At 48.0% G+C, this 23,150-nt stretch overlaps 1 protein-coding gene across 1 annotated transcript in view; it reads left to right on the top strand.

Annotated features, from left to right (window-relative positions):
* TMEM135 (transmembrane protein 135) overlaps nucleotides 1–23,150 on the top strand; it is a 250,577-nt gene that overhangs the window by 38,816 nt on the left and 188,611 nt on the right. Inside the window, exon 3 of the mRNA XM_083170175.1 lies at nucleotides 3,210–3,302. Coding sequence (XP_083026301.1) covers nucleotides 3,210–3,302 — 93 coding nt within the window. The remainder of the gene's footprint in view (nucleotides 1–3,209; nucleotides 3,303–23,150) is intronic.

Here is a 23,150-nt window from a genome sequence, read left to right as displayed (position 1 = left end):
TGGGGCATACTTAGCACTGTGGGGGCATATGTGTGGCATGTAGGGGCATATGTGTGGCACTGTGGGGGCATATCTAGCACTGGGGGCATACCTAGCACTGTGGGGGCATATCTGGCACTGTGGGGGCATACTTAGCACTGTGGGGGCATATGTGTGGCATGTAGGGGCATATGTGTGGCACTGTGGGGGCATATCTGGCACTGGGGGCGTCCACAGTGATTGGCGGGCGTGATGCGGGCCGTAGGGAGGGAGACTGGTCGCGTGGATCAGTGCATGGGCGGGAGCCGCGGGAGCATCCTACAACAGCCGCAGCAGCAGCCATCACGCTGTGCTGCCACAACTAAAACTTAAAGGTAAATGCTGCTCCTCTCACCCTCCCTTCCCCAGTGAATGACAGATCCAGGGGTTGTCATTTACCCCTGGATTCACACCCAAACAGGTTTATGTAATTATGTCTGATTATCATAATCAGACATAATCACATAAATCTGTTTGGGGGTGACACTGCCACTTTTTCCACTTTTTAGGAGTAAATGACAACCCCTGGATTAATGTCAGTCCTGGTGTCTCTGGCCACATGTATATGCCGCTGCCCGGTGTATAATGCCCACGTGTATATGCCGCTGCCCGGTGTATAATGCCCACGTGTATATGCCGCTGCCCTGTGTATAATGCCAATGCGTAAATGCCGCTGCCTTGTGTATAATGCCCACGCATATATGCCGCTGCCCTGTGTATAATGCCCATGCATATATGCCGCTGTCCTGTGTATAATGCCCACGTGTATATGCCGCTGCCAGTGTGTATAGTGCCCCGGGGTAACATATAGCAATTTAGGGGGCGCCAAAATGAGATTATATCTTGCCCCCCCCAACCTAAAAACGTTCCAGCGCCCCTGAGTGGGGGGATGGAGGCGGACAGGTGGAATTCGTATGTGAACGCCCCAGCATTTTCTGGGCATCCCCATGCAAACGCAGGCGGGCACCTGCCTTCCGGGGGCAGGCGGCTGACGTCAGAGGATGTCAGCCGCCCGCCCAGTTCTCAGACCGGGAGTGCCACAAGTCTACGTCAGCCCAGACTGATTTTCAAGCACTGTAGAAATCGGGAAGCGGTCATCTATTAGAATGAACTTAGGTCTACAGTCATTAGGTCGACCCACTAGGTCGACTGGCAGGAAGGTCGACCTGACTTAAGGTCGACATGGGCCAAGGTCGACATGACTTAAGATTGAATTTGCATAAAGGTCGACATGAGGAAGGTCGACTGGTCATAAGGTCGACATGGGTTTTTCACTGTTTTTTGAGCCGACATGTGCCGACAGGCGGTATTTCATGCCCTACCATCCACTAGGGCGTGGTGGGAGAATAAAATAGTGTGCCGAGCGCAGCGAGGCACCGTGCCCGAAGCATTGCGAGCGTCCGATTCTCATTGCCAACTGTGTCCATGTCGACTGTGTCGACATTCAGATAAAAAAACTGTGAAAAACCTTCATGCAAATTCGACCTTAAGTCATGTCGACCTTGGCCCATGTCGACCTTAAGTCAGGTCGACCTTCCTGCCAGTCGACCTAGTGGGGTCGACCTAATGAGTGTAGACCTAAGTTCATTCTGACAAATGTACCGATTCCGTAGAAATCATAGGATGGTCGGCGAACATCGAATGGTTTTGGGCCCACGCGCAACCCCGCCAATGGATGTTTATACAAAACATCCATTTGCAGTGCGGCAGGGATATCCGCAAGGCAGCAGGGAGGTGGGCATTCCGCATTAGATGGCTCGCTAAGCAGGGAAGCCAACCAGAATGATCCCCATGGTGCGATTATGTACTGACGATTTTGAATGTATAAATCGGAAGAAAAGATCGCACAGGGTGTATACAGCTTGCAATGCCGTTGTGCGCCCCCGTGGGATAGGCAAGTAAAAATAGACCGTGCATGCCAGCTAGGAGCGGATGTGCTGGTACTTTATCTCTGTCCACTCTCTCCAAGTTCTAAGGACAAGTCAGACCAGTTTGCCCAGAGCCCCTGGCAGCTTCCCAGGAGGCTTACATGCGATCTAGCACTTGATGTGCAATTTGTACATGCAATGAATCGCATGCGATTTATTGCCTGAAGTTCTCCCGGGGAGCTGCGACAGAGGATGGGCAGTGGGGTCCGGCCAGCCAGTGGTGATGGTGGGGGCTGGGCAGCAGGGTCCGTTCGAGTGGCGGCTGGGAGGTTGTTGGAGCTTGTAGCGGCATTTTTCCGGCCGGCAGGATGCGGCTGCTAAATATTTTGAAATTACTGGCTGACCGTTGATTAGCTGATGCTGCACGGGAAAGAGGTCCCAGGATTGGTGGTCGGACGACCAGCAGGTCCGACCACCTGCTCGGGTCCTATGCGCACAGGACCACGCATCAGACCTGAGGGGACATCAAACCGTGCTGATTTGGGACAATTCCCGGCCTGATTCGTCGGAATTGGCCGAAATCGGCTCGGTGTATGGGCACCTTTAGTAAATAGTCCCCTGGGACGCACTAAGCTGCATAGGGACTGACCACATACTGGAACATTTTGTTAAGCATGAAATCTCTTTGGGGGACATGTATCAAACATTGTAAAGAGTACCGCGATGTCGCAATTTTCTGAGTGATGTAGTTAAATGAAGTGACATTGTTCAATAAGTGGCCTGACATCGCTATGTGTGTGTGCCTCATTACCTGTATCATCACAGTTATTGTCTGGAAGCCTATGCAGGAGCGCACACTGTGGTTTTTGCTTTTATATCTCTCCTTATTTACTCTGTGTAATCAAAGAATGCCGCCACATCTATAAACACACCCCCTTCCCCCCGCTTCCTTTGTGCTGGAATAGTGCGATACAGGCCAAAGGATGTAGCACTAGAAATGTACAGTAATTGTCTTGGGTCCAAGCGGTACAGAAACATGTTTACATAGGTCTGTGCATACAAAGAACCATTGTTTCAGGAGAAATGACCTGAATCCCCTACACGACCCAACTAAACCTGTGTTGCATATGGTGTTTAACCCATTCCCTGCAGAGTATGTACCATCTGGGGATGTTTTTCATCATATTGGGTGCAGGGGTAGCGTAGGGGTCCTACAATTGGGCAATGGTAGCTGTATTATGCTGTATATAAGATCTGGTACTTTGGTTATATAATTGTAAATAAATCAATACTGTATGTATTAACTGTGGTTCTCCATTGCAGGAAAATCCTGGGGAGATTCTACTTTTGGACCCCGGGGTTCGGTGCTGCATTGCCGGCTTCATACGTTGCTATATTGATCGAAAGAAAAAGCAGGTAACCATCATCCGAGCTTTCAATATTTAAGATTTCTGGTATATTTAGTACATGATGGAAGTGAGGCGTTGCAGTTTTCAGCAGAGAATATAGTTCAATAAAACCTGTCATAAAACAAGATGCAATTTAAATTGACAAAACTAAAAATATTATGTTTTCTGGGCAGTTAGAGATTAGAGTGTCCCTCGCTCACAGCTCCTTCCTCCCACCGCCACCCATGGTACACAAATGTTCCCAGGGTGTGCCAAAGAGCGACGTTACCCCACAGCAAGATGGGGTCCTCCATGACGGGGACGTTGGGGAGCAGAATAGAGTTCAGACAATCAAACCTGTTCCTAGGTCATTTAAGATACAGCATTCCAAGTTATCACTAATTATGAACTGTGAGAGAAGGAGTGGTGTAGGAGATCAAACAGAAATAGATGGGTGAGAGGAGAGATTGAGATGGTGGAAGTGGGGAGGGAGAGATAAATAGGCGACAGAAACGGGGAGGTACACAGAAAGAGAAATAAGAGATAAGACGAGGGGGACAGAGATGGGGAAAGCTGGAGAGAAGGGGACAGAGATGGGGAAAGCTGGAGGGAGGAGAGAGGGGGACAGAGATGGGTAAAGATGGATAGAGAGGGAAAAGGGGATAGAGATGGGGAAAGGTGGAAGGGGGAGAGAGAGAGGAAAATGGGGGTGGGGGGGGGGCAGAGATGAGAAAAGGTGAAGGAAGGAGAAAGAGGGGGAGAGATGTGTAAAGAGATGGGAAAAAGGTGGAGGGAGGAAAATGGTTTTGGGGAAGAGGAGACCAGAGATGGTAAAGAGGGTAGGTGGAGAGCGCAGAAAACATGGATAAGGGAAGAGGGGGACAGAGATGGGAAAAGGTGGATGGAGGAGAGAGGGGAAAATAATGAGGGGGACAGAGATGGGAAAAGATGGATAGAGAGGGAAAAGGGGATACAGATGGGGAAAGGTGGAGGGAGGAGAGAGAGGAAAATGGGGGGGGGGGGGGGGCACAGATGAGAAAAGGTGAAGGAAGGAGAAAGAGGGGGAGAGATGTGTACAGAGATGGGAAAAAGGTGGAGGGAGGAAAATGGTTTTGGGGAAGAAGAGACCAGAGATGGTAAAGAGGGTAGGTGTAGAGGGCAGAAAACATGGATAGGGGAAGAGGAGGACAGAAATGGGAAAATGTGGATGGAGGAAAACATGGAGGGTGGATTAGGGCGACAAAGATGGGAAAAGAGAGGGAAACAGGAAGGAGGAAGTAGGAGGGCAGAGATGGGGAAGAGGTGGGGGGAGGATAGCGAAAAACAGGGACGGGAAAGAGGGGGACAGAGCTGGGAGAAACCAGAGGAAGGAAGAAATTGTAACACTATACACAACAGGTAGCGACTTGGCGAATGGCGGGTCTGTAATACTAGTAATACTATACTGTAACTACTGTATAATTTTACTGAGGATTCATCACCTTTCATAGAGAATCTGCAAGCTATGCAGCACCTGTAGGGGAAATGCGGGTAATCTTTTACAATGTAATTAATACGTTTGTAAAGTCAAATAATAAATGTGCTTGTGGTCACGGCAGGACATGTAGCGTATCTTAGTGGTTATCTGCGCACTGACAGACAGGAGACCCCGCTCCAGTCGCTGGGGCTGTGACAGAATGTGTCCCCCTAACAGGTGCTCCCTGTAATGTGGGAGCGGTGTCTCATGTAGCCAAGATCAGCTCGCTCAGCGTTTCACAGCTCTTCCCAGTGCACGGGTGTCTCACTGTCAGGGGGAAGTGGGATCAGCGTGGACACTTGAGAGAGACATCTGTTGCCCGTTACCACGCACTGGTAGCATCTGCCGCCGGTTCACCAGCTGTAACAGATAGCTATTTATTGCACAGCGCCGAGTTGTTTATTTGCTCTCGTAATAGTCATTAACTGCTGCAGGATCCTCGCTCAACACTATATAGGACGCTGATCTCACCGCAGCAACAGTCTGTCGCTGAAAGGCTCCGCATACTGAAATATGGCATAAGTTCGACTTAGTGAAAAGGTCAACATTGAATGGTCGACTCATTAAAAAAAAAAAGGTTGATGCAGGTTTTTGGGAGGCATTTTTTGGTCTAATTTTGTACATTTAACCACTCGTGACCCCAGTTAGTGTAACGCGTCCCCATCAAGGCTCGCTTCGCTCCGCATGCTTCGGGCAAGGTGCCTCCGTGCGCACGAAACTAATTCAAATCGATAAGCGAACAGAGAGACACAGGGACCACCAACATTTTAATCTGTTTTTTTTTTTTTTTTGCATACAATTTGTTAATATTGATATTTGACATTATCAGATCGTTTTGGAATAATTAAATAAAAGGTACCGTACATTTCAAATTGTTTATTTCTTTCTGTTGGCCAAGAAAAAGACACAACCTTTTCCTTTTTGTGTCTATGAAATAATGTGCACAGATAGCGGTGGTCCGGTCACTACACTGCAGACGGGCGATAATATAGTCCATGCATGAAATGTATATGAACAAATGAGTCCATCTTCAACTCTTCAACCTTGTCTTGAGTCCCTCGAAACTCCCCCCCCCCCCCCAAACACACACACACACACACACACACACAGTAATGATTGACTTTTCCTGTTATTACCAGCTCTGTCATCTCCTTCCTGGATTTGTTGTTAGATCGGATACATTCACTTTTCCCCCTTTCCCTCTATCTTTCTGGAGTCTCGTACTTCTTCCTCTGGTGACGTCTACTCTTGCCTTACACATCCTCTGTCTCTGTTTACCCCGTTATCACCTCTGTCCCCCATTATATCATGTATATTTTCTTCTGTCACTTTATTCTATGTCCCTCCTGTCCTCTGCTGATCTCATTCCCGTCTTCCAGTTTTGTCTGCGTCCTTTTCTTCCCACCTGTCTCTGCTCAATCTCTCTCATGTCCTCATTCATTTATTCACGTTTTCTCGCTAATTCTACCTGCTTTATAGCCAATGACTCTGCTCTCCCCCAGACTGCGTCCCCCCACTTTATCCCCTTGTGGTTGGAACAGCTGGATGGACTTTGGAAAGCAGGATTTAGAATAGGTCTTGTGGGTTTTTACTGACTAAAAATCATCCTGGAACACTTTAAGATTGACCTTGAGGCTACGATTTCTAGTCCTGCACCTCTGGCTGTGCCAGATATGACCTCGGCACTGGGAAATGCGAGTCTTAGCCTTGTAGACGGCAACGGAGATCAAGTCTTCTGGAAATAAGACCGGCAGGGACTGGGCTGCATTTCTGTGCTCTCCAAGCAAAACATTTGAGTGCAATAAATATCGGAAATGATTCATATCTGAAATGATTCCATTCTGCGCGACTGATCGGTGATATGTCATTGTCGTACAGTGTAATAGGGGTGCAATTGAAGCCATTTTAAAGATATTCATACCAATTCAATACATTAGATTCAACATGTTCATCTGAAAATAGTAGTAAAGCAAAAGATGGAAAATTGTGCACCGATTGGCTAAAATGGGTGGTTTCAAGCATTTCTGAGTTCTAAGAGGGTATTCATAATAATATAGTGTTAGTGTATGATAAATAGACTGCAATGGCACTCGTAGTACAAAAGCAATATACACCAATGACTGACCTCAAAGGAACAGTTGGTAAAAATATAAAAAGTTGCTGATGACACCACCAACATAGGTCTAATCAGGGATCTGCCTACAGATGGGAGGTGGACTGGCTGGCACTGGGGTGTGGCAGCAAAAACCTTGCCCTGAACCCACTCAAAACAGTAGAGCTGGTAGTAGACTTCAGAAGGAAACCATCTGTTATGTCCCGGCTCGTGACCGCCAACTATGTGGTGTCGTTGGTGGACTCCTTCAAGTTCTTGGGTTCTAAGATCTACCGCGAGCTAAAATGGGGGTCCAACTCTGCCACCATGATTGGGAAGGCCCAGCAGAGGCTGTTTTTCCTGAGGCAACTCAGAAAGTTCAATGTTCCTCAGAAGCTGTTGCTCCTCTTCTACTCCGCCATTGACAAGTCAGTTTTAAACTCCTCAATCATAGTCTGGTACGGATCCACCAGTGAGGGGGACAGACGCAGGCTACAAAGGGTGGTGAGGATGGCTGAAAAGATAATCAGTACTTACCTCCCCTCTGTTCAGGACCTGTACTTGTCCAGAGTCAAGAAACGCGATGGCGAAGTTGTAGAAGACCAGCTAGATCCTGGCCATGACTCACTCAAAATGCTTCCATCTGTCAGACTCTTCAGGGCCATTCCTGTAAAGTCAACTAGAAGCTTAAACAGCTTATTTCCTCAAGTGGTCCTCCAACCGAACAAGACTAGCGTGCCCCAAAACCCAAAATAGCTGAACTCTGCTCCCCGTGGTCTATGTATGTTGTATGTCCCCCTTGTCACATTCTCTCCTGGCAGTTTCAATGTTAACTGGGAACAGATTCCTAGTATACAAAAGTGTACCTGGCCAATAAAGCGGATTCTGATTCCTTCTCAGGGATACTCTCAAACAGTTCTGTAGAGATGAATGCCATGGTTGGTCCCTGAGGAAAGAACCACATATCGTTCTGAAACGTCAGAATCATTGGGATTGACTCAGTGGTTTTTGTGTGCCTGATCTTCTGTATAAAGTGGTTGAGGATCAGAAGACACAATTATTTTTTTATTCTTTTATTAGACATGTCACATTTCGCACCTGTCTTCTCTCCAGCACAGGGACTGTGAAAAGAACTGTAGGCGCTGGCGGCTGTTCACGCCTGAATAAAGCAACAATTGAATTGCTCCGTCGAACGCCATCTAGTGGCTGTAAGCACTGGTCACAGTAAAAGCCTTCAGCGTCAAATCTTCAGCTCTAATTCTATAAACTTTTTCTTTAAATAATATCGAAAACCATTATAAACAAGCAGGGGGCCCCCCTTTAATAGCATGTTTATTGCTCTGCTGGAATGTGCTTACCTTCCATACCACTGTTTGAGTTAATATCAATAATGGCCAAAATTACCTTGTTTAAAACATCGTCCATGCATAAGCTATGAACAATGTGCGCTCCCGTGGCCCGTCAAGTGGTTCCCGACAAAACAAATTTTAATCTAGTGTGAAATTGTGTTTAAGACAGACTAGATGGGTCAAGTGGTTCTTATCTGTCGTCACATTCTGTGTCTCTATGTTTAGAAGTGGAAAGTGGAAATCAAAAGCTTTATATGATTTATTAGTTAAAAGCCTTATCAAAATGACGGCTTCTGTAATGTACTTTCACTTGGAGCTGTGACAGGTATTAGCCCACAAACTACCCCCAGTGCCTATCAGACCCCACCTCCAATCTCTGTCTTCACAGCTCCCCCTCTCCATATACAGCAAGTTGGAAACAGATCAGTCCCTGCAAATATTGCTCTCACTTTCTGTTAATGCATCTTTTAGCAAACAATGGACTAATTTGGTCCGTCGAGTGGATCTATTGGTTGTTGGCGGTGCTTCACTTCGTAGAGGTGAGGCGTATTTTGCCTTTTCTAAATATATATGGATTAATATTTGAGCATTCCCTTTATAATGATTGTATATCTCTGTCGGTCTCCTTGATAACAGAAATTATCTATAGACTGTTCCCCTATTACTGCAGTGTCATAGAATTACATCCTAGCCCAACCTATGTGAACAGGATTCTAGACGCGTGTACAATTGTTACGCACCATATGAAAGGACAAGGTCATAGATGGACTCTGTAGCCAAGACATAGTACAATGTTAGCTCTAGGTAATACAAGCAGACCACATGCGATAAGCGATATATACAGTACAGTTGTTTATGAAATCATGTTATTTAACCAAGATAACGCCTAGCGAAGTGAGCAGGAGGCGCACGTTGTAATCAGAGCCGCGGTTGTGTCCTTTTTATCATTGACTTTGTTATAAGAGTATTTACATTTCAGGCCCTGATACGTTTACCCAGCCACTTAGGAAAGTGCAATGGCCCAGATAAAGCTCACCCAGTCTTGTACTAATCTAAGTACAGTGTTATAGTGCTTTTATTACTGATAGTTACAGGAATTCATTGTAAAGCTGTCATAAATTACATTAGTAATGTGTATGCTAGCAGCATTGTCCGATGCAGGCAAAGCACCCTCTTAACACCTGCTAGTAACGATGCGCATGAATTGGTCCTGGAGTACCGAACCAGGCTACCCCTGCAAGTATAGTTTTCATACATTGGGGGCAAGGGTGTAACCACCAGAGGTGCAAGGGGTACAGCTGCTATGGGGCCCAGAGATGAAGGGGGCCCATCTCTACAGTCTAAGTTATATGTGTTATATACATTTATTACCATCAGTTGCTAAATAGGGGGCCCTTACAAAGTTTTGCTATGGGGCCTACAAATGTCTAGTTATGCCCCCTGATTGAGGATTAATACTGTCGATCATTAAGAGCACAGTGATCCCCAAGTCAGCAGCATTATGGGTAACTGATAGTGAGGACGCAGGATATTATAGTTTTTAATAAGCTTGTCCTACACATTACACACATACAGCGGTTTGTGGGATGCATTTGACATATCGGCATTTGGGATGCCGCCGGCAGTTGGAATACTGATGCTGTAATCCTGGCACTGGTCGAACCTCCGACACCGCTCACAATGAGGATGTCAGAATTCCGACTGTTGGTATCCCAAACATAAGAAAGTCTGGGCTGTTAGGGCTATTTCACAGGCCCGGCTCCTGCCAGGCGGCGAAACCCCGCATGGCCAAGAAGCCATGCCGCACTCAGAAGTTTTCAATGGTGGGGATGGCCACAGCCCTGCAGCCGTCCCTTCCAGTGGTGGGATCCGACTGCAACCGGGCAGCCGGGCCGTGGCCGTCCTGTGTGAGTGGACACAATCCTGTCCATTAAAAACTACTGTGTGCGGCACGGTATTTGGCCGTGCGGGGTTTCGCCGCCCGGCAGGAGCCGGAGCATGTGAAATAGCCCTTAGGGTGAGGCTGTGCGGTGGGAGAGTTAAGATAAGGCACAAAAAATGGAGGGTTAGGCATTAATACTATGGACGGTACTTGTGTAGTTTCACGGCGCCACCGCACGCACAGTCTGTGTCTGAAACTTGGCAGCCTGCCAGACGCTCTGTGTTTACTGTGCGCGTGCCGCTCTAGCTGTTCTCAGCGCAGCGCGTGGCTGCTTTCCTTATGTAAGCTACGTTATCAGCATAGCGCTGGGCAGCAGCAGTGCACCCAGCGCTGACAGGTCACTGTAGTACTTGTAGTTCCACAGTGAAATAGGCAGTCCTGCGCACCGCTGACAACCCGGCAATTTAGACGCTAAAGCGTCTAGACTCCCAGAGACTCCCTGAACTGGACACCCCGGCAATTTAGAAGTCTAGATTTAGACGTCTAAATCCAGACTCCCTGCAAACCGCTTAGATGGGGGCATCTAAATTTAGACGCTAAAGCGTCTGAATTTAGTAGGGTCTAGGGGTACACTATTAAACCTGTTCACAATGACACTAGTCGACGTAACAGCTGTCGACCTTGTCAATTCCACAACGCGAAGCGTGGCGAGCACAGCGGTACGCGTCCTACGACCTTTTCATACCCCCACTATCCACGTCGGCGTGGAGTTGATTTTATAAAGTGTGGCGAGCGCAGCGAGGCGAGGGGACGGGGATACCTTCACAGGTATCCCCGTCCCCTCGCGGGCTTCACCGGTATCCGCGTCCCCTCGCGGGGCTCGCCACGCTTCGGGCTCGCGACACTTTATAAAATCAACTCCACGCCGACGTGGATAGTGGGGGTATGAAAAGGTCGTAGGACGTGTACCGCCGCCCCTCGCGGGCTCGCCACGCTTCGGGTTTGCGTGGATAGTGGAATTAACAAAGTCGATAGCTGTTACGTCGACTAGTGTCATTGTGAACAGGTTTAATAGTGTACCCCTAGACCCTACTAAATTCAGACGCTTTAGCATCTAAATTTAGATGCCCCCATCTTAGCAGTTTGCAGGGAGTCTGGATTTAGACGTCTTAATTGCCGGGGTGTCCAGTTCAGGGAGTCTCTGGGTTTAGACGCTTTAGCGGTGCGCAGGACTGCCTATTTCACTGTGGAACTTCAAGTACCACAGTGACCTGTCAGCGCTGGGCAGCGTGCGCTGCTGCTGCCCAGCGCTATGCTGATCACATAACTTACATAAGGAAAGCAGCCACGTGCTGCGCTGAGAACAGCTAGAGCGGCACGCGCACAGTAAACACAGAGTCTGGCATACTGCCAAGTTTCACTGTGCGCGTGGTGGCGCCATGAAACTACACAAGTACCCTATGGACTGTGCAACTGGTGGTTATACACTCATTAGGATTACAGTGTCAAGTTATCGAAGGGAGTTACGGACAGTCTCCAATGATGATTATACATGTGTTTCTTAAGCTCAATCTCTTATATATTTAGCCAGATCTGTCACTCCACCCCTGTGGAGAACGTTCCTGTGTAGAACAGTTTCACTTTCATGTGTCTGACGTTCCACCCCCTTGACATCACCTCCCCCCGCCCAGCCAGGGCTACAGTACACGCCCACCATCCACCATTACTCCACAGCCACCATCCACCATTACTCCTGCACATCCCTACCCTCTGCCAGGACCCCCGCGACCCCCCTCCCGCGATTCGCGGGACCCCCCGCGACCCCCCCTCCCGCGATTTGCGGGACCCCCCCGCGACTCCCGCGATTCGCGGGACCCCCCCTGACCCCCCCTCCCGCGAATCGCGGGACCCCCACGACCCCCCCCTCCCGCGAATCGCGGGACCCCCGCGACCCCCCTCCCGCGATTTGCGGAACCCCCGTGACCCCCCCTCCCGCCATTCGCAGGACCCCGCACCCCCCCCTCCCGCGATTCGCGGGACCCCCGCTTTCCCCCCTCCCGTAATTCGCGGGACCCCCGCGACCCCCCTCCCGCGATTCGCGGGACCCCCGCGACCACCCCGGTATCCGGACTATTGTTAGACAGCACTTACATCGACAGCCATTACATCGACACCATTAGTTCGACACCTCAATAGGTCGACATGGTTTTAGGTCGACATACCATTATGTCGACAGCTCATTAGGTCGACAGCTCATTAGGTCGACAGCTCATTAGGTCGACATGTTTTTAGGTCGACACTGCCATTAGGTCGACAGTGTCTATGTCTACAGTCAAAAGGTCGACATGGGTTTTTACACTGTTTATTGAGCCGACATGTGCCGACAGGCGGTATTTCATGCCCTACTATCCACTAGGGCGTGGTGGGAGAATAAAATAGTGTGCCGAGCGCAGCAAAGCACCGTGCCCGAAGCATAGCGAGCGGCTGCGGTACACTTCAAACTGTGTCCATGGCGACTGTGTCGACATTTCGGCCAAAAAACAGTGAAAAAACCCATGTCGACCTTTTGACTGTCGACATAGACTCTGTCGACCTAATGGCAGTGTCGACCTAAAAACATGTCGACCTAATGAGCTGTCGACCTAATGAGCTGTCGACCTAATGAGCTGTCGACATAATGACATGTCGACCTAATGGTATCACCTAATGGTCCTGCTCTCATGCACCCTAACTCCCACCCAGTCGGAGGAGACACTGACTCCTGTATTTCTGTGCTGCCACGCTGGACCCTCACCCACTGGCAGAAGCTGCACAGTGTCCACCACCCTCTTTAGTCCCCCGTATGCCCACACACCCCTATCACTACCCAGCTTCCTGCTCTCCTGAACCGTAACTTCCACCACTGGGTAATCGCTGACGCTGTGTTGCCCACATACCCCTATCATGCCTCATATCCCAGCCTCCTGCTCTCATGCACCCTAACTCCCACCCAGCAGGAGGAGACACTGACTCAGGGGCACCGTCCTGTACTCCTGTGCTGCCACGCTGGACCCTCACCCACTGCCAGAAGCTGCAATACAGGGCATCTTTCATACAATTCTAACCATATTTCTCACAATACAAATGTTCACAAATTAAGGGGCGTAGCCCCTTACGCCGGTGTGAAGAGCGCCCGTAGGGCGCGATGAATCACCTAGTTGACATATATATGCAGCTCCTTTGGAGTAGTGATTATCATCAGTGCTTCACCGCAAAATAAAGTTCAATTCCCTGTTATAAGTGATTTGTGTGAAGTTTGTATGTTCTCCCCATATATGCATGGATTTGCACCGAGTGATCCAGTTTAACTGGGGGGGATAACATTTTTCTAAATGTATTACCAGCGTACCTAATGTGCACTTAGGACAGCCCGCCAATTAACACTCAGCGCAGTTGTCCCCTTCAATCCCCCCAGTAATTAGCGGCGCAGTCAATGTATGACACAGTCTCCTAGGCATACATCACCCATAAAGCCAGCCCTGGGCTAGCGTTGTTATATTCCCACTGCAGGGACAATTCCAGCCCTGCTGCTGGCTCCAGACTGTGCACGAGATCTCGCACATGCCCAGTGAGCCGGGCCGGGGGAAGAGAGTTTTTTTTTTTTGTCCTAGTGTTTTGTTTGTTCAATTATGTATGTGCTATATATACATGTGCAAGCTATTGCTCTCTGATGTCCTTGATTTCAGACAAGCAGACACACTTAACACATCTTTCAATATACTTAAAAGCAGAGAGACTATTACAGTACATAAAAAAAGTTATTGGATCTGTTGTGATAAGCTTCAGGAACCTTCTATATAAGCACCACTGGTGAACACTCGACTAACTAAATTACTCCTTTGTGTGCTAAAACATGTCATAACAGAAAGTGAAAGCAATTTTTGCAGGAACACTGATCTGTTTCAAACTTGCTGGATATAGACAGAGGGAGCTGTGAAGACAGAGATTGGAGGTAGGCGCAGATAGGGGATGGGGTGGTGAGTTTGCCGGCTATAAAAACTGTCACAGCTCAAAGTTTAACTAAAAACTGTCACAGCTCCAAGTGAAAGTACATCGCAGAAGCCGTCATTTTGACACACTTTTAACTAGTGAATAATAATCAGAAAAGAGAAAATCTTAAACTCTCAATTTCACAATTTTTTTTTTTGGGGGGGGGGGGGGTTCCCAAGATATTGAGTTCTAAAAGGCAGAAATCTGACTAATGTGTTTCTCTACACAAGCTCTCGTGCTTCATCCTGGGACTGATCCTGTACCCCAATGTGTATCCTGCTCATCTTTTCCCGTTTTACAGTGCGCTGATCTTTAATAACCAAATTACGGAACAGAAACTCTCCATTTGGTAACTTGTGGCAGTTGGAGTCTGTTTGGATTCACACATTACGTTAACATTCACACCTCTGATTCCTGATTAGCAGCGGTGTCCTTTTCTTATTTATATCCGTGCTGTGCGAGGGTCAGCCTGTATCCGGCTGTTTCTTGATTTGTTTTTGTTTTTTTAAATTAGTTTAATCCGGAAATTATTACAATGTGTAACATGTAAAGTGCAACGGAATAAGCTGCGCTGTATAAGAAACTGTAAACGGAAGTGAATTCGGTCTCACACCACATAACTGACCTCATGGCCTGTACACCCTGGGTGATCCCCCGCCGATTCCGATATTGGCGACGATGGGGTGCCGGCATCAGCAAATGTGTTCACACTTACCGATGCTGGTTGGCGACAAGCAACGATGGATGGTGGTGGTGGGGTTACAGGCACAGACGACTTCTTAGTGGGTTGTTAAAGACCCTCGGGAGCGGCCCGTCGGCCATAAGGTGCAGCATGCACACTGCACAAAAATAAATGAATTTGCTCATTTTATCGCTCAGGGTGTGCAGGGCTTAATGATGGGATCTTGATGATTGGTTGACACCATTTGGTCCCTGTGCAGACAGTCGACAGACAAAAAGTCTGTCGACTGTCTGCACAGACTCCTGGGTCGAACCTTTTGTGAGTGAAGCTGCTGAACTGCCGAAATCTACAAATTGACACCCAAAAAAACATGTCGACCATTTATTGTGTCTACTGTCTTCGTGTTGATCTTTGGCTTCTGTTGAGCTTTTCCCCCGTGTCGACCTTGTACATGTTGGCCTAAGCACTATCAAGTTGAACCCTATAATGTGCACCCCCATAAGGATGACAACAATGCAAAAACATGTTTCTGGAACTCTAGGGTGCAGTGATTCACGTCTATTTCTCTGTGGGTTTGTGTGCGCCCTGTGCTGATGCCTTGGTACCCTCACTTCTTGCTCTGAGATGTAGATGGGAAGGGGTGGTTTGGAGGACTAAATGATATAGTGTTCATTCTAGCACTCGCCAACCCATGCAGTTCCTCTTCCCTGCCTGGGGTGTCGCTGTCTGCTGTAGTGCTTCTAGCAGTGTGGTCTGTATATCACCACTGATACGCAAACCAGACCTGTGCTAGAAACACCACAGCAGACAGCTACACCCCAGGCAGGGAAGAGGAGCTGCATGGGTTTTCAAAGATGGCGGGTGCTAGAATGAACGCTATAATAGCTAATCAGTAGCCTACAATAGAAGTAGCAGATTCCAGGGCAGTATCTCCTGGTCAGTGGCGTAACAATAGCACCGCAGCCCCCGCGGTTGCGGGAGGCGCAGTGTAAGTGCGGGAACGGGGGGGGGGGGGAGGCTGCGGAGCTATTGTAATAGCGGTGCGGGCAGGAGCTGGGATGCCTGTCAGCGCTGCGCTGGTCCCGGCTTCATTCTGATGATATGAAGAACGGACCATCATAAAATGTCCGCCCCCATATAGCAGACATTTTCTCTATAACTGTCTGCTGTATGGGGGCGGACATTTTGTGATGGTCCGTTCTTCATATCATCAGAATGAAGCCAGGACGGGAGCCGGGACCACTGCAGCGCTGACAGGCATCCCGGCTCCCACCTGCATCGCTGACAGCCGGACTCCAGAGTGTGTAAGTATATATGTGGTGGGGGGGCACCAGAAACCTTTGGTGGGGGGGGGGTGCAGTATTTGAAGTTACGCCACTGCTCCTGGTGATAGTGTTATGGCCCCTACACACGGGGTGATTTCAGGGCATTTTCTAAGCGATTAGTTCTATTGCCGAATGACCTTTATTCATAAAGTGCAGATTATTGGTTTACTGCAGTCGCCGCCGCTCCCCTCCCATTGTGCACCATAGAGATTAGCTAAACCCTAATCTAATGCCATGACCACAACTTTCCATTGCTGACATCAGAGGCTAAATAGATGATTTCTGATCCTCAGCTTTTAATAAATTCATGTTCTTATTTCACATACGTTTCTTTTGGGCAATCAGGGCCTACACCGGCAGAGATTTAGAAGTAAGGCGTTCACTTTCGTTACTGCCCGGTTCAGAATCTGGGGGCCGGTTGCGTCTTTGGTCCTGAACCTGGCAGCGAACAATGCCGGCATGAGAGAACAGAACGTAAGCATCCTTTTTTTATTTATATTTTATATATATTTTATTAAATGCAGCATTTGTTTATCTAAGTCACAGCAGTTTGACTTTATTTGCATTAATGGGTGTGTCAGACAAGCTTGACCAATCACACGCGGCCTTTGGTTGTCATCATCATTATCAGCTTGCAACTTGTACCAGTGTTTCAGCAACCACAATCCAGGTCTCATGAAAGAGGCACATACATTACTTTTTGCCTCTACCTTGTTTGCAGCTCATGTCGGGATGTGCCGGCTGTACTGGCCGCATCTAGGTCCAACTTGTTTGGCAATAAAAAAAATGCCTGTATTGTGAAATAATATGCAAATGTCCTGAGGAATGAACGGTTGTGGTCAAAAACAGCCACAACTTGTACTTTTATATGTAACCCTAAATTATCAAAACCGTTGAGTGGTTTTCCTGTGCTGTATATTAAGTTTGGATCCAGCATACATTATGCAGTCCAACCATAACATTGATGTATAGCCGAGACTGCTCAGCGTTGACTGGGCACAGGAAATATAACTTGCCTGACCAATCCGATCATCGGTTGGTGGTATATGGCAGTGCATGCCCTGCCACGATTGGCTGTTTAGAGCAAATGCATCTTCTCAGGGTGAAGGACCGCAGGTATTGGGCAAATCGTAACAGCGTGGGAGAAGCAGGAAGTGTGGGATTTCCTGCTAGTCTGGGCGAAATTTTAAAGCGGCAATGAAAACCGATTTTGCCATGTAAATGATTGCCACTTTAATATTCTGGCCCGATTCGCATGAAATCCTGCACTTTTGCTTCTCACGGGCTGTTATATTGAGCTCATCGAGATCTATCTCACAGTGGGCGCGATTCAGACCTGCACGTGAGGCAGCATATTTTCGCTGCCTATCGAGCAGGTAAACGCTGCCTCATTGAACGCACACCCCCCCCCCCCTCGCCAAGCAATTCACTGCGCTAGCATGCGATCGGATGCATGCGCTTACATATCCACTTGCATGCGGCCGCACAGGGGAAAAATTGGTTGATGGTCGCACACCATTGAACCATTTTTCTAGCCTTTGATCTGAAAATGAAGTCTATACTTTTTAGATGGCTTTCCGCCAAATTGGGGGCGGGCGCTGATGTTATATGATGTCAACCGCCCGCTCCAAGTAGACATGGACACGCCTATGTTCACAGGTGAAGCGAATTCGTACCTGACTGATCAGGGCTGAATCGCCCCCAGTGTACGGCCTCGCTCTCTGCAATCTGTGTGTCTGTCAGTCTGACAGCATATACCCAGCCATAACACTATATTCCCACTGAATCACTAGCATAGCCAGGCCACTCGGAAGCGTGAGATGATATACTGTATATCCAGTTTACAGCAAGGCCGGTAAATCACCATGGCAGGGTTTATAGTAAATATCCAGGTCTATAGGAGGGTGATGTGCTAACAAATGCACTCGTTAATACAGATTACAAGTGACAGCCGAGTGTCTTGCTTCATCTTGAGAATGTCCTACAAGACTGCAGCTGTCATTGAAGCAATGCCAGGATTAGAGAGGAACTTCATTGGCTTGTAAGCGATATGGAGAAGGGGTCAACAGTGGAGCTACCAAATTTGTTAAAAGATCCTCTGGGAGACTGGAAGGAGCGGACTCCACACTGGGCAAGGCGCTCCGATGGAATGCTCTTCAGAGTTCACGCCTCGCATTGTAAGAGATTAGGGGAAGTTAATATCGCAGATGAGCACTTGTATATATATCTTGGGGTATTTGGATTTTAATTAGTGGTTTTTGAAAGTGTTAGCAGATGGACAACCTTCGTCTAAAGTGCAGTATAATGAACACATCTTAATTGATACATGTTTATGTAGGTATAATCACCGGAACCATATAGTTACCATATTGTAGTGTAGTGTAGTTACTGGTGTTTTTCCGGGACAGTCCTGGTTTATCCTATTGCAAATTCCCAAAATGAAATGAACGCTTTCCTAGAATTCCTGTTGATGAACCAGGTTTACAAAATTGATGGAAATAAATAGTGGTTGTTTTGCCGTATCTGTCACCATACAGAGAAACTTAGGATGGCTTCAAGGGAGTCCAGAGGTTCCAAGCAGTTAGGTAGGCATATTTACTAAAGTGTGGGTTGTGAAAGTGCAGATGTTACCTGTAAAGGTGGCCATACACACGCAGATTTATCTGCAGATCTGTCTGGTTGGAACAAAAACATGGTTATGGATGAGAGCAAATGACAGTTGACCATTTGCTTGGAAATGCTGGAAAACTGACAAACTGTCACTCATCCATAACCATGTTTTTGTTCCAACCAGCCAGATCTGAAGATAAATCTTACTAGTGTATGGGCACCTTTAGAGTTCTATTCGGACTGGTCTAGATGGAGGAACTAGATAGGAAAATTATACACCTTGTTGGTGAGGTTGATTTGTAAGGAGAACCCACTGACGACCCACTGTGGAAAAATCTAGTAATTACCATAGTTATTGCCCGTAATTGTGGAATAGATGAAATACAACATTTGGTCCTATCTCGAACACCCCAAAGGCAGACCTGGGTTTTAGCTGGTAAGATTTGGCCCCTGTGGTTCTTTGGAAGTTCCTACTGCCGCTCCTACAGTATGCTCATTGACATTCTCCACCTTCGTCCTCCTAGCTTGCGTATAGCTACCCCACTATTCAACTATAATTGGTATTTTCTGAGTGTCCTATGTAGTTTATCCGGAGTCCTTGGTCATCCGTGATCGAGAATAGAACTTTCCGACCACACTTGATGGATTTGCAAAATACTGCGGTGAAGGCTTCTTCTCTGAGCCAGGAACCATACACAGAAGCTGTGAGTGGAGGTTCCCTGCTATCGGCGTGACCTCCCCGGCAAGCTGTGCTGATTCTTACAGCTTTAATTTGCTCAACCACTGCACCTTCACAGTCCTAGGCCCACAAGGAATCCCAATCCCCAGGCAGTACCTGCTTCAGTCCAGTCCCAGGACAGCAGCCAAGCAGAATTGATGCCTCCTATATAGCCAATATAACAAACCATTGACCTAAGTTTTTCCTGATTATCAAGAACATAATTGTCCTGGGGTAAGGGCTGCTACTGGCCAAGGGGAAAGGATGGGGTATGATACAGAAACGGATGCTGCGTGTCACCTCCAGTTTGGGGCAATATCGAGGCCAGGATCTCCATCTCCAAAGGGGGATTTCTTTGCCTCTTTGTAGGTGGCCATAATCAATGGGAGCAGCAGTAGTGCACACTCCCGCTACATCTGAATCAGGCCCATCTGCAGTAATAGAGCATCAGAGGGCATCTTTCGCACCTATCCTGTACTAGGTGCCATTGGTACTCCCAGAAGCAGGTGTGTATGTGCTGACATAGCCCGTGGTCGCCTTGACTCGCCCTCACTGAGCGCAGAGTGTGTGAGAGTACTCTTTTGTAGCTCAGGCATAGATATTACTGGGGCGTGTGCTGCTCTGCATGGCCAGTTACTCTGCACAGACAGGCCCGTGTTCCAGTCCACAGCAGTCTCCGATTTACCATGGTTATTGGAACCACTTTCTCTTTTTTTCTGGTTGGTTAAGAAACAACTGAAAATTGTTACACTTGCAATCTATACTAGGCAAGGACCTGTAATAGGATATGTCAGCAAAAAATGTCGTCATGATATCATATTTTATGTAGGTAAACAAATTGTCAACGTGGACCATAACATTATCCACCAAGTACACACTACTTAAATGTTGACATTTAGGGTGACATTCTATGGGATGAGAGTTTTTCGCACGTCAGTTTTTCGCCCATTATCGCACTTTTTTCAAATCGCATTTTTGCCTTGGATTTGCATATTTAATGAGGTGCGTGTTCCGACAAGAAAAGTGCGATTGAGTGTGATAATGGGCACATTTTCGGCATGAAAATGTGCGAATTTGAGCTTATGTGCGATTTTGGGTTTGTATAAAAAAAAATAAAATTGCGTGGGGTCCCCCCTCCTGAGCATAACCAGCCCCAAGCTCATTGAGCCGGACCTGGTTCCAAAAATACGGGGGACAAAAAGCGTAGGGGTCCCCCGTATTTCTGAAACCAGCCCCAGACTCTTGGACCGGTCCTGGTTCCAAAAATACGGGGGACAAAAAAATCTGGGGTCCCCCGTATTTTGAAACTAGCACCGGGCTCCAACAGCCCGCAGTGTCATGCCACAGCCGGGGGACACTTTTTACATAAGGTCCCCCGGCCGTACCATGAGCACCGTGGCTGGTCAGCCTTGGATGGGATACCTGGGGGAGTGGGGACCCCCCCAATAAAGGGCCCCCCCCCCAGGCTTCACCCGTCCAGGGCTGAAGCCCGGAGCGGTCACCGGCATCCCTGGCCAGTGGACGCCGGCCTGATGGGGTTAAATCTTTCAATCCTAACATTGCTTTATACGGGAGGACTACAAGTAACAGCAGACCTCCCCTGCAGGCTGGGACTTGGAGAACCACAAGTCCCAGCATGCGGGGTATTAATGGGCCCGCTGGGACTTGTAGTCCACCTGTAAAAAGAATGTTAAAAGAAAACACACACACAGAAAAGTAAAACTTTATTACATACACACACACACACACACACACACACACACACACACCTCACTTTTACACCCACATACTCACCGATCCAGGGCTGGTCTCCCTTCTACAGAGCCGGCTTCCCCCACAATGATCTGTGCAGGGTTCTGGCCAACTATTCTGCAGCTATTCCGACATTCTGGTCCATCTCCCTGGTTACTTCTCCGGTGCATCCTGCAGTTATTCCGACACTCCGGTCCTGGTTATTCCGCTGGTGCACTCCGCAGCTGTCCCACTGGTCTGATTCCGATTCCGTGATACTTTCTCAGTGCATTCCTTGGCTATTCCGTTAATCTTGATCCGGATCCCTGGCTACCAGCCCGGCGTCCTCAGCGACTAGTCTCCAGCTCCAGTCCTAAAGTCCGCTTCCAATCTTTGTGCAGTCTCCTCGGCAGCTCCGGTCCAGTCGTACATTAAGGCTTCCAGGTTATGACTGACTTTCCAAGTTAAAGGTTACTACCCTAACGACACTGCATGAACAGAAGGTATATACGTCCAGCTACCTTCAAACCCCCTTCTGAAAACTTGTCGGGAGGTCAAGTTGCCAAGCCGGATTCACAGAATCCTTAAACTGTGACACAAGCGTTCTGTTACTCACATCTAAATGCTATGTTATATTAATGCTTTATTATAACCAGAAGTACAGTGCACATAGAGCAGTGTAGTAATAACTTGGCTCCTAAAGGGGTCACACAATCTTAAACCTTGCCCCAGGCATCTGTATCTTCTCCTGTGGCCTAATCATTGTATTTGTAATAATTTGGCATCCGTGCCTTCTTTGATATGAATTTCAGACATTGCGTCCTATCCCCCCCTCGGGCACCAGGGAACGTAATTAGGCAAGTGATCTGGCTCTCCGTTATCTAGAAGGCAGAGACTTCCAGCAATGAGGGTGGAGTGCAGAGTAGTCATCGCAGGAATGTTCCCAAGACGCACATTTCAAGCTAAGCTAAAGGATGAGAAACCAACGGAGAAATCCTGTTCCCGGAGAACATTGAGAACCTCCCGATAGAGGGAGTCGGGGATAATGGGCATTCATCTCCTCCGTGTAGCAAGTGTGACATCTGCGTTATTGGCACGGTATTAATTAGTACTATTATTTATGTGCTCAGTAACAAATAGGTCACTTGTAAACCCTTGTTGGGAGTTTGGATCTTATCACACAAGCACAAGGAGCGCTTGGAAGCCAGATGAAGTATGTCTTCAGGCTTATATTAATACTTGTCAAAAACAAAAGTTAACACGACGCCGTGAATAAGGGACTTACTAGATCACAGGCGTAACGACCTGTAATTGGGTAATAGCTGGTACTTCGCTCTCTGCGCTATATGGCGGGGCTGCGATAACTCCTGGGGGGGCCACTCCTAGTACCTGCCGGGCACTATGCTTTACAAACTACTGTATAGCTGCCCCCAAGGAGACGTACAAGCCAATCAACTTCTCACTGGCATTTATCTAGCACAGAGAAATGGTGGAAGGGGATTGGTTGCTTTGGGAAATTAAATTTTTTAAGCTTTTCTAAAAGAAACATGATTGTTCTAGAATCTCTAAACTGTAATATATCTAGTTGATTCGGACATGTGCGTATTTCGGACAGGAACCGAGTGTTCTTGGCCCCGCCTAGCATACGGGTCGCTCACAGCATCCGAATGCGGTAAGATGCCGAGCGTACAGACCGCGAGTGGATGTTTCATGCAAACACCTCCCCTATCTGTGGGAACCTCCCCCATCCTCCAATGGGCGCCGACCATCGAATGATGGACCGAGCGGTCAGGCAGCTCCGAGTGCTCCAGACCACTCGGACATTTTTCCGTATAAAAGCAGGGATATGGGCGGGCAGCTGGCACCTGGCACCCGGCTATGTCAGCTGTCTGTTCCCTACATGTGTGTCACAGCCACATTACCATACGTATGCCCAGCATTT

Source organism: Crinia signifera, chromosome 2 (genome assembly GCF_055691185.1).
Source record: "Crinia signifera chromosome 2, ASM5569118v1, whole genome shotgun sequence".
Taxonomy (NCBI): Eukaryota; Metazoa; Chordata; class Amphibia; order Anura; family Myobatrachidae; genus Crinia; species Crinia signifera.
This window is presented reverse-complemented; position numbering and strand designations above follow the sequence as displayed.